The sequence below is a fragment of the Thermothelomyces thermophilus genome, chromosome 2, assembly GCF_000226095.1.
Source record: "Thermothelomyces thermophilus ATCC 42464 chromosome 2, complete sequence".
In the NCBI taxonomy this organism is placed as follows: domain Eukaryota; kingdom Fungi; phylum Ascomycota; class Sordariomycetes; order Sordariales; family Chaetomiaceae; genus Thermothelomyces; species Thermothelomyces thermophilus.
The window spans coordinates 2648136-2661086 of record NC_016473.1 but is presented as its reverse complement, the minus strand read 5'-3'; the positions used below and the strand labels follow the sequence as shown (position 1 = coordinate 2661086).

The 12951-nt window shown below is 54.7% G+C and overlaps 4 protein-coding genes across 4 annotated transcripts; 3 read left to right on the top strand and 1 right to left on the bottom strand.

Moving 5' to 3' along the window:
* Window positions 1-1997: 1997 nt before the first annotated feature.
* MYCTH_2301428 (uncharacterized protein) lies at window positions 1998-4327 on the top strand (the record flags this gene model as incomplete). Its single annotated transcript, XM_003661646.1, has 4 exons — window positions 1998-2087; window positions 2152-2229; window positions 2286-2940; window positions 3016-4327. Coding segments are annotated over exons 2-4 (1951 nt in total), but the record flags the coding sequence as incomplete, so codon positions are not given.
* Window positions 4328-4852: 525 nt separating this feature from the next.
* On the bottom strand, window positions 4853-7070 carry MYCTH_79116 (uncharacterized protein). Its single transcript, XM_003661645.1, has 5 exons — window positions 6728-7070; window positions 6533-6617; window positions 6364-6442; window positions 5660-6304; window positions 4853-5606 (listed from the first exon to the last, which is right to left on the bottom strand). The coding sequence occupies exons 1-5, from the start codon at window positions 6870-6872 to the stop codon at window positions 5499-5501; spliced, it is 1062 nt and encodes a 353-aa protein (XP_003661693.1). The 5' UTR covers window positions 6873-7070; the 3' UTR covers window positions 4853-5498.
* A 1325-nt stretch (window positions 7071-8395) lies between these two features.
* MYCTH_2301421 (uncharacterized protein) lies at window positions 8396-10694 on the top strand. Its single transcript, XM_003661644.1, has 7 exons — window positions 8396-8549; window positions 8621-8812; window positions 8867-8902; window positions 8954-9218; window positions 9279-9359; window positions 9423-10025; window positions 10096-10694. The coding sequence occupies exons 1-7, from the start codon at window positions 8536-8538 to the stop codon at window positions 10516-10518; spliced, it is 1614 nt and encodes a 537-aa protein (XP_003661692.1). The 5' UTR covers window positions 8396-8535; the 3' UTR covers window positions 10519-10694.
* A 162-nt stretch (window positions 10695-10856) lies between these two features.
* On the top strand, window positions 10857-12335 carry MYCTH_2314646 (uncharacterized protein). Its single transcript, XM_003661643.1, has 4 exons — window positions 10857-11054; window positions 11143-11162; window positions 11287-11745; window positions 11812-12335. Exons 1-4 carry the CDS (start codon window positions 10870-10872, stop codon window positions 12105-12107), a joined length of 960 nt encoding a protein of 319 aa, XP_003661691.1. The 5' UTR covers window positions 10857-10869; the 3' UTR covers window positions 12108-12335.
* The last annotated feature ends 616 nt before the right edge of the window (window positions 12336-12951 follow it).

Sequence of the window (12951 nt, the reverse complement as noted above, 5' to 3'; positions counted from 1 at the left end):
TAAGAACAACACCATTGTGGATGCAGCACCCATCCAGAGTACAACGCTGAAAGTCATCGGGGACGTCAGCCTGGTCCCAGACCCAATAACAGGTGCGGAGCGCGTGGCCTTGGGAGTCACTGGCGGGGGAGGAAGAGGTAGGGGTGTGGGGCGCAGGTGAAGGAACGCACTGCAGCTTCAAAATCAAAACGTGGTTAAGTTTGATGCAACCTTGAGAGGACGAACAGGGTGTACGGATAACTAAGCCCTGACAGCTTGTACAGATTTACGTCGAGGTGCCTGGTGGGCTACGTATGGATGTATGTACGGAGTACATACTCTCATCAAACACCCACCTACTTATTATGTACTGTACTTATGAGGGTACCCAGGGACGTCCTCCGTATCTACGGAGACACTGGAAATCCCCCTCCTTGCGTCCTGGACGCAACATATTTCACCCAGGCATAATCCGTGAGACGCCATGCGACAAATAACCAAATTGTAATCCTGCGAATCCGGTGGGAGAATATGACTATTCCCTACTCGAAAGGGTCAGTCATGTGTTGAGGTCAGGACATGAACCCGAACTGCCTAAGCTCGTAATTTCTCCGGGCCCCTCTACAGGGGTGACTTCTCAGGCAAATGACCACGTTGGCCTACTAGTGTTGATGCAAAATGTTGAAAGGAATCAGATAAGCGAACAACAGAGAGGTTTTAAGAATACCAGAGTCGAAGAAAAAGGAAGAAGACCGATAATAAAGCGAGGGAAAATGGGTATTTCAAAGAAGAAGAGTCATCATGATCAGGACAGAGTACAGAAAATCTGGCTCCTTTCGATGTTTGGAAAGGAAAGTAACTAGTTATGTCCACCCATTTGGCACCCAGTTTTCTGTTGGGGCGGGCGCTTCCACGTTCCATTGGCGTGGCGGAGTCGTGGCAGACCACGTCCTCGGGCCCCTCCTTGCCCGTTCCCAATTTCGTTGGCTGCGCGTCCTTGCCTGATCACTGGCCGGAGCTTCCCCCCGTTGTTCGCGAAACCGTCGCATTTGACCTCCCACGCGCTCGTCGCTAGCGATGAACTCTAGACGGCCCGATGTTGCCCTGACGCACGTTGACACGAACAGGCTTCGAAAGATCACTTAACGAGATCTTGTCGGCTTGCAGCCTGCAAACCACGGCCGTCCCGCCTATCTCGCGAGCTTGCCTTAAGTGCCCCTCATACCCACCCCTCTTGCAACGCCCAGGCGTACCAGAATTAGGTTCAGCTCCCCACTCTTACGGCGGACTTGATTGCCCAACACTGCGCTTCGTTGCTCGTCGTCTCCTGCTTTCCGACAACCGTCCCGGATTCATATCTATTGTATTGTTCTGTTCCGATCAGCTGTCTTGCCATTGGCCCCAAATCGCGAGACCACCCTGACTCTTTGGATCATGCCTCCGTGCCGCCTACGCATCTTCATGTCGTGACTTGGAGGGCTGCGCCTTGGGTTGTCTATCCATTCAATGACCCGTCATTAGCGAGGATGGAGATGATGAAGGCGGCCAGCTCCCTCATGCCGAAGAAGTTTCGCAGCGTACGGGAGAAGAACGGCCATCGCCGCAATAAGTCATCCGAAGATGGCGGTAAAGTGCGTGGACGAAACCTACCAGAACATCTTCCCTCTTCTTTTGTTACCAAGAAACAGGAATTCTCCTCGCTAACAATTCGCTAGGTACGGCCGCTGACTGCCGAATCATGGCTTTCTATCTTCAAGTCGGATTCTGGAAAACAGTCGCAGAGGGAAAAGGAAGAGGTAGAAAAAGAATCGGCGAAGGTACGGGCGCGGAGAAAATTGGCAGTCCAGTGTCGCGATATTAATACCATACACACAGGTTGAGGTCATAGCCAAGCGCTTGGAGGAACTCGGCTACCACACCGTCACCAAGGACATCATCCGACTATCGCTTCGTTCAGGCTACGCGAAGGGAAACGTCGAGAAGGCCGTCGAGCTTCTTCAGCTCCAGCAGCAGGCGTTTTCGGGGATAATACAGCCATACGACCCCAATGTCGAAATGCTCGGCGCCGAGAACAGGGGGAACGTAACGTGTTATCTCGACTCTTTGCTGTTCGCCATGTTCGCCCACCTTACGGCATTCGAGTCTATGCTGAAGAATGACTTGGAAGGAGAGCCCCAAAGGAAGCTGGCCGCTTTGCTGAGGTTATGGGTCAACATGCTCAGAAGCGGCAAGCTGATTCACACCGATATGGTTCGACGCGCTCCCTCCTTTTACTTACCGCTCCATGCTGACCGGAGCTCTCGCAGACGGAACACATACAGCTTGCCTTAGCCGAGTGTGGCTGGAAAGACGCCGCGCTTCTTGAGCAACAGGACACTTCCGAAGCATTTGCCTTCATTGCTGATGCACTTCAATTACCCCTCCTCGCCCTTCAAGTGGACCTGTTCCATCAAGGAAAAGGGGATGCCGATGATCACAAGGTCGTCCATGAGAGGTGCCTCAACCTCCCAGTACCTCCCGATACTGAAGGAAAGGGCATCAAACTCGAGGACTGCATGGAGGCATACTTCAACAACAAAGTTGACGTTCTACGCGATAGTCTTGAGGAAAATAAGGCCGCTGATAAGCCGACACTGAGTCCGGAGAACACGATCCGGATGGTCCCTGCAGATGGGGACGAGACTCCGCGTGCCGAAAAGGAAAACACGCAGCTACAGCGGCGGTGGACAACTCACGGAGAGATTGTGCAATCACCAGTCTCCGCCTCGATGTCCGATGCCGTCGCATCCTCCAGGACAAGGTCAACGAGCATCATACAGCGCTTTGTGGTGGATGGGAAAGATTCGAATGGCCCCGCCACAGACCCTGAAACAAGCAGTCTTCTTCAGCGAGCCAGGCGGACGGGATCAAATGTGGTTAAAGCGGTGACAATTCCGGCTTGGCAGTTCTACCGACTGATACGTGAGTCCTTGTGTGCTGTTGTGCCCTTGGTTGGTATCTTGGAGGCTAACGCCGTCTTCACTCCTCCTCTTGCAGCGTGGAATGCGAGCTCAAGCAGCGCACCGAGCAGCGACATAGAGCTTGCTCGGCATTTCAATCAGCGCCCTGTCGTCGCCATCTGCCTGAAAAGATACACCATGACAGAGAATGGTGTGCCTATCCGACTAAACACTTTCATCGATATTCCCGATAGCCTCCGTCTCCCGCACTTTATGGTCGTTGACGATGCCAAAGAAGGCCAAGACCCCAACGGCCTAAGTCAAGGGTACAAGTTAGTTTTGCAGTCAGCCATCTGTCACCGAGGCGAATCAATTCACAGCGGGCATTACATCGCCTACGCTCGGGTCGCGCCCAAACTTTTAACGGATAACAGGAGGCACGATCATGACCCACCTCCGGATTACGAAGAACCCCAATGGGTCAGGTTTGACGACCTAGCGGTCGAGAGGCGGGTTGAGCCCGTAGACGACATTCAGGAGTGTCTGCGGCGCCAGGAAGAAATGCCCTACGTCTTGATCTACCAGATCGTGCCGATGGTGGACGTAACAAGCGCATCGACCGATGGATCTGTTACAGAACCTCCATGCTACGTTGAATCAACAACAACTGGCCCCGGGACACCGACCGCCGAAGCGGTGTCCGATGCGGGCCAAATCTCGAGGTCGGCTAGTGGCTATTTCGATCCGGCAGCGACTCTCGCCCACACCGCCCCACGTATTCGTCTCAGTTCCGAAATTGAACGGCCGCAGCGGTTAAGTTTCGAAGACGACCTGCGCTCACTTGCCAATCAAATAAACAGCTCACGAGCCGGAAGCGTCACGTTCTCTGAGCCCCCACTGCATGTCAACTCTGCCGTCAGTTCCGAGGCCGTCTCGCCGGTCGCCACCCCCCAGGAAGAGAGTACCGGAGCGCGGCTTTCGCGGGCAGCGGCGATGTTCAAGACTGGCGCTAGCAAGTCTCGACCCACGAGCCAAGCAAGCGAGGGCCGAATAAGCCTTACTATGTCGAGATTCGGCTTTGGCAGACAGAGCAGGGAGAGCGGCTCCAACGGTACTGCGGCAAATTCAGAAGCATCAGCAATCGAACAGGGGGGGCTCGCGGCAGACGGAGAGGAAGCTGCCGGTGGGAAGGACAAAGACAAGGAGCAGCATCCCTTCGACCACAACAAAAAGGAGGAGAGGGCCAGGAACAAATCCAAAACCCGCGACCGGGAGGAGAAAAAGGAGAAAGGGAAAGGGAAGGCCAAAAATGCGGGTAAGGAAAAGGAGGGTGTGCCTGACCGCGAGTGTCTCGTGATGTGAGCGCAGCAGCGAATATGGAGGCGGTTGACGACCTAAGGGGACGGGTTTCTAGAGTGCTAGGGACGGTGTTTTTTTTCTATTCGGATCTCAGGTTCATGCGGATCGCAAGTCAGCGAATGCATTCGGCGATGGTCTGGGTTTCAAGCACTGGGCGTTGGTTTGTAACCGGGCAGGGCAGGGCAGAACAGCGCATTGGCCGGTGGTTAGATGGTTTGTTTGCATTGTGCCAGTGATACCAGGGAAACAAGTCTCCGGGATAGCAATAGAAGGTCTAAAAGGGCAGCCAACCTGGTAGTTGGCGCTATTGTTTTGCTGACATGGGACTCTGGAAGCGCCCGATGTGAGGGACAGCGTGGGTCTGGCAGCGCTGTAAGAGCTATGTATTGAAACGCTGAAGGTCAGCGAATAGAAACCATGTAGATATATAGAACCCCCATACATATATAGAGTTCAAGGGGCCGCGATGTGCGTGATCCTCCCCCGTCTAATTCATGACATGATACGATCATGTATAAAGAGGCGCGGAAATAATATCCTCGCATGTCACACAGTCAACTAGCGATGCCAAAGGCCGAGTTTCGCAGTCTGCGTTTAACTAGTGTGCATGTGCTATTTTTACATCTCGTTCATGCCAGTAATATCTACAGCGTGGGCCACCAGTGCTAGGTTCGAGAAAGGAGGCGGCCAAGGGTGGAACGCAAGTCAGTCCGCCGGACATTCTCCGGACTCCCGGTCCCCTTCTGACAAACGTCTCAGCTCTTTCTGCCCACTACCGCGTCCGGAACCGCGAGAGAACCTTCCTCTTTCCCCTTCCCAAACACACAACTCTATAATACAGGTTTGATTTGCCCCTTGGCCGGTGACCTGTTCCCCAGACAGGCATCCGTTGTGGGACTAATCTGAAGAATGGGAGAAGATCTATCGTTCGTGACAAGCCAGATATGCAAGACGTAGGGCCGACCCGTTTTCGAGGAACCATGTGCTGTTTGCTACCGCCTGCCAAGGCAGCCAGAACGCGGCGATGAGAAGAAGGACAGAGAGAGAGAGAGCGAGAGACGGCGGGCAGGGCGACGTATCCCTGTTGGTAGCCAGAGGGCCGATTCGGCAAATATTAGGCGATCGATAGGAACGTGGCTAGGCGGAGCGGAACAAGATGGGAGGCTGAGTGCGGAACAGCTTGGAGTCTTGTCGTCCTGCCGGTTACAATGGCGTGGTCATTTAGAAGGGGATGTTGGGAGGAGGCTGAGCGCCCGTAGCGTCCTGGTGCTCTTGAAGCTCCTCGCCACCGGCCTCAATGGAAATACCAACGCCAATCTTTGCTTGTTGCTGTTCAGGAGGTTAGCCTGGGACTCCTAAAAGGCCGGAGAAGCCTCGCTTACAGTGAAGTGATCCACATCGGCGGCGAAGGTCATCATGACGGGGGCAGCCACCCGCTTCTCGAGCAGGCAGCTCAGCTTGCCCTTGGAATCAATCTGGGCACGGAAAGTCGACATTCTGAAGTCGTACTTGGCACCAAACGTGGTGATGCCCTCCTTGGTAAGGCCGCCCATCATGGCGCCACTGGGGGCGACAGAAAGGGTCATGTCAACACCAGCCTGGACCTTGTCCGACAAACGCTGCCAGTAGGAAGCGTTGAGGGCACCCTGTGCCTGCAACTGGGCACTGGCAATAAAATTCTCCGCCTTGTACCGTGCAACGTAAGAAACAGCGGTGTCCGGGCCCTGGGTAAGGCCGGCGCGCTGCCAGACGGCCTCCAAACCGAGCGCGAGCTTAGGTGTAACGGACTGGAGGTATTGGCCAATGAAGATGCCGGTCAAACCACCCTCAAGAAAGGAGGGGTTGAGTGCCTTCAGCGTAGCGGTGAAATCCCTGCCGAGGTACTCGTTCTCGAACTGGGCCATGTCTTGGCCAGTGGCGCCAGGTGCGATCTGGAAGCGCGACTTCGTGACGAAGGAATTGTTCCATCTCCAGTTGAACGTGGCCGAAAGCGAGCCCTGGTCATCAATGTTGCCTTGCGCAAACACCTGAATGGTTGTTAGATAGGCGACATCCCGATGTCCTCGCGAGTAAAAAGGCTGCATACCTTGCTAGTACCGTAGAGAGCGGCGAATGTGTAGGGACTCAACCGCTCGCCCATAGCGAACTGGTGAGATACTTGGAATCTTGGCTCCCATCAGCAATGTACAAGAAGTTGAGAATGACACGGCGGGAGTCGAGATGCGATTCCTCCGCTATTTGCGAAAAACACATACAAGGGGTTGAAGCTGAAGGCCTTTGTGAGGTCGGCCCGGAGACCGGAGAACATCAGGTTCGTGGTGAGAACATCGCGCTGGACCTCTGCCAGATTAGTTAGCAGTGTTTTCTTAGAAGAAATATAAGACTCCAGAGCCAGCGGCAACAACCCGATGTTCTCTCTGGGGGCTGGATCGTGCCCGTCTGTGACGTACCCTTGGCGACGTTTTCTACTAACCCGGGATTCGGCAATCCCAACTTTTCCCTCTTTTCTTGAAAGGCGTTATAAACATCTGAGAGACCGGAAAACACGGGGTTTTTGCGCAAGAACGCGAGCGGCGCATCGGAAGTGGACGCCATGGCTATGGTGATGGCAGTTTGGGTCGCGGCAGTGCGCGGGTCGCTTCAATGCTGTGTCGTGAGGAGTTCGCGTGATCAAGCGGTGGTCTAGGCCAGTAACCGACAGCAAGAAGATCTAATTCTCTTTGCCGACTTGCATGTATTTGCCGGCGCGATCGACGGGGAGGTGGCTCTCGATGTCGGGGACACTTGAGCCGGGGCTGCTGTTTCGCTGTTACAAAGAACTGAACTTGAAGCTGGTCCAAAAATTTCACGGTCCGATCCAGAGGACGCCAGCCTGGTTTGCATGGTCCATGCGCTCGCCTGTGGGGCGGGCCGGCGGGCCACTTGCCAAGGTGCCTCCAGGATCCAAGGAGTTGGGATTCATTACCTAACTACTCCGTATGTATGTATGTATGTACATACATACCTGCTCCTACAAACAAGTACAAGCATGCAATTCGCATACCAAGAGTTCATTGGGTGAGGTAGGTAAATACCGGTGTCCAGGGGGTCAAGCGGCGTGAGAATCATGACGCTTTGACACTTGATGAAGGCATGTACTGTAATCCGTACATACAAACAAGAACGTCTGCGCTCGTATGAACTACCAGAAAAGTCAATACCTGACCGCCCTGGGGATACAGCACCATCCACAACAGGTGCGGATTGCTCAACAGGTGTCTGCGAAGCACAAGTCGATGCTTTCCGGCTTGATATGGCCACCGCAGTCTAGCTTAGTTCAGCTAACAAGCAGGTTAGTTGCTTTACACTAGTACACAGTAGTTACCTTAAGACTGCGGAACTTCGTACTTTGAGAACACAGCAGTGAGTTGTCCGAATTAACCGACCTCACAACAAGAGCTCAGAAGTTTATTGCCTAATTCTTTATTGGGTGTAGATTCGTAGCTTCAAAACTAAGATGGTATAAGGTAAGGTAGGTATGAAATGGGTACATACACCACCTTTGTCTTTGTCAGCCCGTAGTGTATGACTACAAGTACTATGTAGTCCGTACAGATCCGTTATCCCGTACGCTAAGGTCCCCACATGCCCTCAGCATGGTTGGTCACACGAAAACGGCACCACATGTAATCCGTACGGAGCAACTTACTGGAGCACGGCCGATTTGCCCCGGTCTAACCCGAACCTCAAAGCCAACATACATTCCTGAAGCCGGCATTAACGTGTAATTCAGAGCCCATTCGGTTTGCCTTGTCCTTGGTCTTAGCAGCCCTCGAGACCACGATTCTCAGGAAAAGTGCTAAACCTTGTCAGTCCGAAAGGGGATCCTGCTAAAAACTGTACCTTAACACCTGGTACCCAGTCTCGTGCACCAGGCGTGTCAGTGCCAGCACTCAGCTGCCGGGCGAGACCGACTATAGGGGCAATCCTGCTTGCCATTACGGAGGCTTTTTATCTCGCATCCTCACATACGTACTCAAGTTATAGCACATCGCCATCACTTCCTGAAAACGAGCATTGCGGCCGCTGCTTCTGTTGGTTCGCTTTTATCGCCGCCACTAGTACGGTCCGATCGATCGGTCTGTGAGCGGTTCGAGTACTGTCCTTCTGCAGCTCCCACCCTTGGGGTTGGTGACACATACAAAACAATCGAATCCCCACCGACTCCAGCTCGTATCTCACTGATTCCGCAACTTGTCTGGCTCAGGCATCGCCCGCCATGGATACGCTGCTGTAATCCACCCCAGCATCGAACCTCATGAGACGAGGAAGTGTTTAGATCAACCCGCCGCTGACGGTTGTAGGACCGCTAAGATCGCAGCCAGCGCGCCGCGATATCGACGCAAGAGCTCGACTTTTATTGACGGTATCCATGATGTTCCCGATGATCAGGGCAACTTGGCGCCGGCACAGCTGTACAGCACTATGTCTGGCAGACTGTTCCACTCAGGGCGGATCGCTATCGTCATGGTCGGCCTTCCCGCCCGCGGAAAGACGTGAGGAAACCCCCGACGATTACACAGCGGCATTCAAGCTAAATCAGCGTCCAGACACATCTGTGTCTCAATGGCTCGCTATCTTTCGTGGTTAGTACCGTCCCTGCTCTCCGGAATGTCACAGGTACTCATCCACTCTAGGCTTGGTGTCAAGACTCGCATCTTCCATCTGGGCGACTATCGCCGCGCCACAGTCGAGGGCGGTCTCGTTCCTGAGGACTACTTCTTCCCTAACGCGTCCCCGGCCTCCCTGATGCTCCGCCAAAAAATTCTTAAAAAGTGCAGAGAGGACATCTACGCCTGGCTGAACCACGAGAACGGGCAGGTCGCCATCTACGATGCTGTCAACCCCACTGCGAGCGGCCGCCGAGCTCTAGCAAAGGAATTCGCCAAGCATGATGTTCAGGTGGGATTTTTTTCCCCTCTGTTGTCACTTGAGGGTTTAGTACTGACAGGACGCCGGTAGACACTCTTCATCGAATCCTACGTCGACGATCAGGAAATCCTCCAAGAGAATGCGCGCAATGTCAAGATCTCGTCCCCTGACGTGAGTCTCCGCTCCATTACACCGTGAGAAGGCATCAAGGGTTACTACCACTAACGTTCTCAGTTCCACGGCATGGATCCCGATGAGGCGGCCAGACACTACCTCAGGCGGATCGAGACCAAGATTCCGGTGTTCGAAACGATGAACGAAGATGAGCTCAACTACGTCAAGATGATCAATGCTGGACAGGCGTTCTTCTATAACAATGTCAGCTTCAACTACCTGTCTCACAGAATCGTCTTTTACTTGACCAACCTGCACATCAAGTTTCGTACGACCTTCTTTGTCCGCGCCGGCCCCGCGACCGACGAGGACTCGTACAAGGCGGATGCTCCGCTCTCGGAGGAAGGCATAATTTATGCGGAGAAAATGACAGAGACACTCCTCCGACACCGAGAGCAGGAGCGCCAGGCGGCCATCGATCGGGGCGAACCCGATGTGCCGTTGCGGCCGCTGACGGTGTGGACATCCACGCGACACCGTACTATGCAAACTGCCGAACCGTTGCGCCAGAGGGGTTACAAGGTTCGGCCGCGATCTCAGATGAGCCAGATCAACCCTGGCGTTTGCGAAAAACTGTCAGAGCGCGAAATTCGCCTCAAGTACCCTGAGGAGGTAGAGAAACACGAACTGGATCCTTATCACCATCGGTATCCGCGCGCGGAGGTATGCTGAACTTTGCGTCTCTTTGCTGTTCTATATTAGCCCGGAAAGATGCAGGGCTAACTCAAGACAGTCATACCACGACCTTGCAGTCAGGCTAGAGCCTATCATTCTAGAGCTGGAGCGCGAGCAGAACGACCTCTTGATCATTGCGCACGAGAGCGTCTTGCGCGTCTTGTACGCGTATCTGATGCATTGCAGTACCATGGACATTCCCAAGCTGAAATTCCCGCGAGACGAGATCATTGAGATCATTCCGGCGGCCTATCAGAATGAGGCTAAACGCATTCACATTCCTGGTCTCGATCCGAAGACAATTCCCGGGTCGCCGGAGGATATCCGAATCCCCGTGCCCAACGACACTAGCACTCAGCTCCCGCCAATCCCGGGCATGAGCAATTCAGAGTCTGCCGAAGCCGCTGCCGCGCGTCCCCCTGAAAAAATTGTCAACAACGCGAAAGAGATGGTGTCTGACAAAGTGGCTGATGAGGATTGAGGGAAGTTGATTAAGTTAGTATGATGAGAATGGGCAACCTAGGAAGAGCATTGCAACAAAGTTAGCAAGGTCGCGTTTCGCGGTCTCACTGCGTCGCGGTCTCGCTGCGGTGCAGTCAACGGAAGCACAAGTTTCCCGAGGTCCTGCCCGTGATGCTCTCCGTAGGCCACTCCTATTGCCAATTTCCACGGATAGCCCTAACCCTCCAATAGATGCTGGGCGATGACGTCTATGCATTCTAGAACCCCCGCAGTGGGGGGTGGGGAGAGGAGAGAGTTTCCGAGAAGAGAACCTTAAAAGAGACTCGTTTGGCTTCCTGTATGGAAACCACGCAATTCGAACGTACGAACGATGTCTGGCAAAGTAGCTCTCATTACGGGAGCCACAGGCTTCCTCGGCCGGCAAGTTGTCAAGGCCTTCGCTTTCCACGACTGGACCGCCAAGGGCACCGGTTTCTCAAGAGCAGACGGCGTCAACATCCTCAAGGTCGACCTCGCCAATAGCGCCGAGATTGAGAACGCCATTGAAGAAGTCAAGTACGTGCACCAAAGCCTGCTTACCCCCCTTTTTTTTCCCCGGCTGTTGCTGTCCCGCAAGGTTCCTAACTACCGACAACAAAACCAGACCACAGGTAGTAATACACTGTACGCCTCCCCCTTCTGTCCCATTTTGCGTCTGAACGTAACCCCCCGTTTCCCTTGGAGCTAAAAAGGGGGGGATTTAGAAACTCGTTCTCATTAACAACGCGTCACATCCCGGTCAAAACAGGCGCTGCGAACCGCTACCCGGACAAAGTCGACAAGGACCCTTCCGGCACCCGCGTCCTCAACATCGAGGCCTCGCGCACGCTGGCGCAGCACTGTGCCCGGCGAGACATCCTGTTGATCTACATTTCGACCGACTACGTCTTTCCCGGCCGCCCTGGCGAGGCGCCGTACGAGGCCGACGCCGCGACGGGCCCGACGAACCTCTACGGGCAAACGAAGCTTGACGGGGAGGGTGCCGTGCTCGGCGCCTTCCGGGATGCCGGGAAGGACGGCTTGGGAGTGGTGCTGAGGGTCCCGGTCCTGTACGGCGAGGTCGAGGGGGGCAGGAACGAGGAGAGCGCGGTGAACTGCCTGATGGATGTGGTACTGGGGAAGGGGGGCAAGACTGGCCAGGTGAAGATGGACCATTGGGCAATAAGGTACCCTACCAACACGGAGGACGTGGCAAGGGTTTGCTACGGTACGTTTCACACTTAGGCCTCTTTTCTCGGCGCTGGAAGGTCTGGGCTAACTTGGTCTCCGTCAGATGTGGCTGTTCGCTACTTGGGCGAAGCCGACAAGGCGTCTCTGCCTAGGGTGCTACAATTCTCGAGTGAGGACAAGTACACCAAGTACGAGATTTGCCAGCTCTTCGGCGAGATCATGGGCGTGCCGATCGATCGGATCGTGCCGAATACCGAGGGGAACGACCCCAACTCCAGCGTCCAGCGCCCCTACGACTGCCACCTCAGCACCAAGGCGCTCAAGGAGCTCGGCATTGATGTCTCGACGCAGGATTTTGTCGGGTGGTGGAGGAGGGAATGCCGGGCTTTCCGCCATTGAGGAGAAGGCGCATCTCGGCGTGACTTTGCCATGACGGGGCGCTCGCAGAAATGTCTCGGTCGATGATGTGGGACTGTCAGTGAACGCGCGACGCGTCAAACCAGCGAGGCATGCAGCGCGCTGGACTTGGGAATGGTGGCTGGCGTCCCAGATTTCCTGGGTCGTGGACGTAATCTGTACTCCGTACACTCCACTAAGATGTGCCCCAAAACCCTCCTTGCGTCGATGATCGCCTTCATTTCCACCTCTTTCCACCTCGCTGCGAGTGTGAGGAGAAACGTGGGCTGCGTGCCTCGGCCATCTCCTTCATTCGCTGAACTTCGAACGATCTGCTTCCCTAAAGATCGCGCGCCAAAAGCAGTTTGCAAGGGTTCAGCTGAAGTGGGTAAGCCAACGACCTGAGTGGAGGGGTCCCAGCGCGGAGCAGGGTCCAGCAAACAGCCAAACCCCTGCCAATCGCCATGTCTGCCGCAAGAGACAACCAACTCGCAACACCACGCTTCGATGCCGGCAATCCCTGAAAAGAGTTGGTCGGCGAGGCAGTAATGCGGCGGAAAGGCGTCAAAGGCGTGCGTTGATTGTGAGTAGTCGCTGCAGGCTGGCCGCACTAGCAGAGGCGGTCTGAAAATAAAGCGCGTCATTTCTACCCTGCTGAGTCACTTGCTCACAGCGCTGGAGTGGGCCGAGAAGACTGGGAAAAGTGGGAAAATCGGGACGCTGGCGAGCCCAGCGACCCCAAAGTTGGACGCGAGCGCAAATCCGCTGTGGCGCCGTCACAGTTGGCTCAAAGGACGGCTTCAAACCGGCGGCCAAGGAGCACCAACAATGACGTGAGGAAAAAAGG

Coding starts and splice junctions, on each gene's coding strand:
- MYCTH_2314646 (XM_003661643.1), top strand. CDS start 10,870: ATGTCTGGCAAAGTAGCTCTCATTACGGGAGCCACAGGCTTCCTCGGC. Junction 11,055..11,142: donor AACGCCATTGAAGAAGTCAA/GTACGTGCACCA, acceptor CAACAAAACCAG/ACCACAGGTAGTAATACACT. Junction 11,746..11,811: donor CGTGGCAAGGGTTTGCTACG/GTACGTTTCACA, acceptor GGTCTCCGTCAG/ATGTGGCTGTTCGCTACTTG.
- MYCTH_2301421 (XM_003661644.1), top strand. Junction 8,903..8,953: donor ATGGCTCGCTATCTTTCGTG/GTTAGTACCGTC, acceptor CATCCACTCTAG/GCTTGGTGTCAAGACTCGCA. Junction 9,219..9,278: donor TCGCCAAGCATGATGTTCAG/GTGGGATTTTTT, acceptor GGACGCCGGTAG/ACACTCTTCATCGAATCCTA.
- MYCTH_79116 (XM_003661645.1), bottom strand. CDS start 6,872: ATGGCGTCCACTTCCGATGCGCCGCTCGCGTTCTTGCGCAAAAACCCC. Junction 6,443..6,532: donor GCCTTCAGCTTCAACCCCTT/GTATGTGTTTTT, acceptor ATGGGAGCCAAG/ATTCCAAGTATCTCACCAGT. Junction 6,305..6,363: donor CTCTCTACGGTACTAGCAAG/GTATGCAGCCTT, acceptor ACAACCATTCAG/GTGTTTGCGCAAGGCAACAT.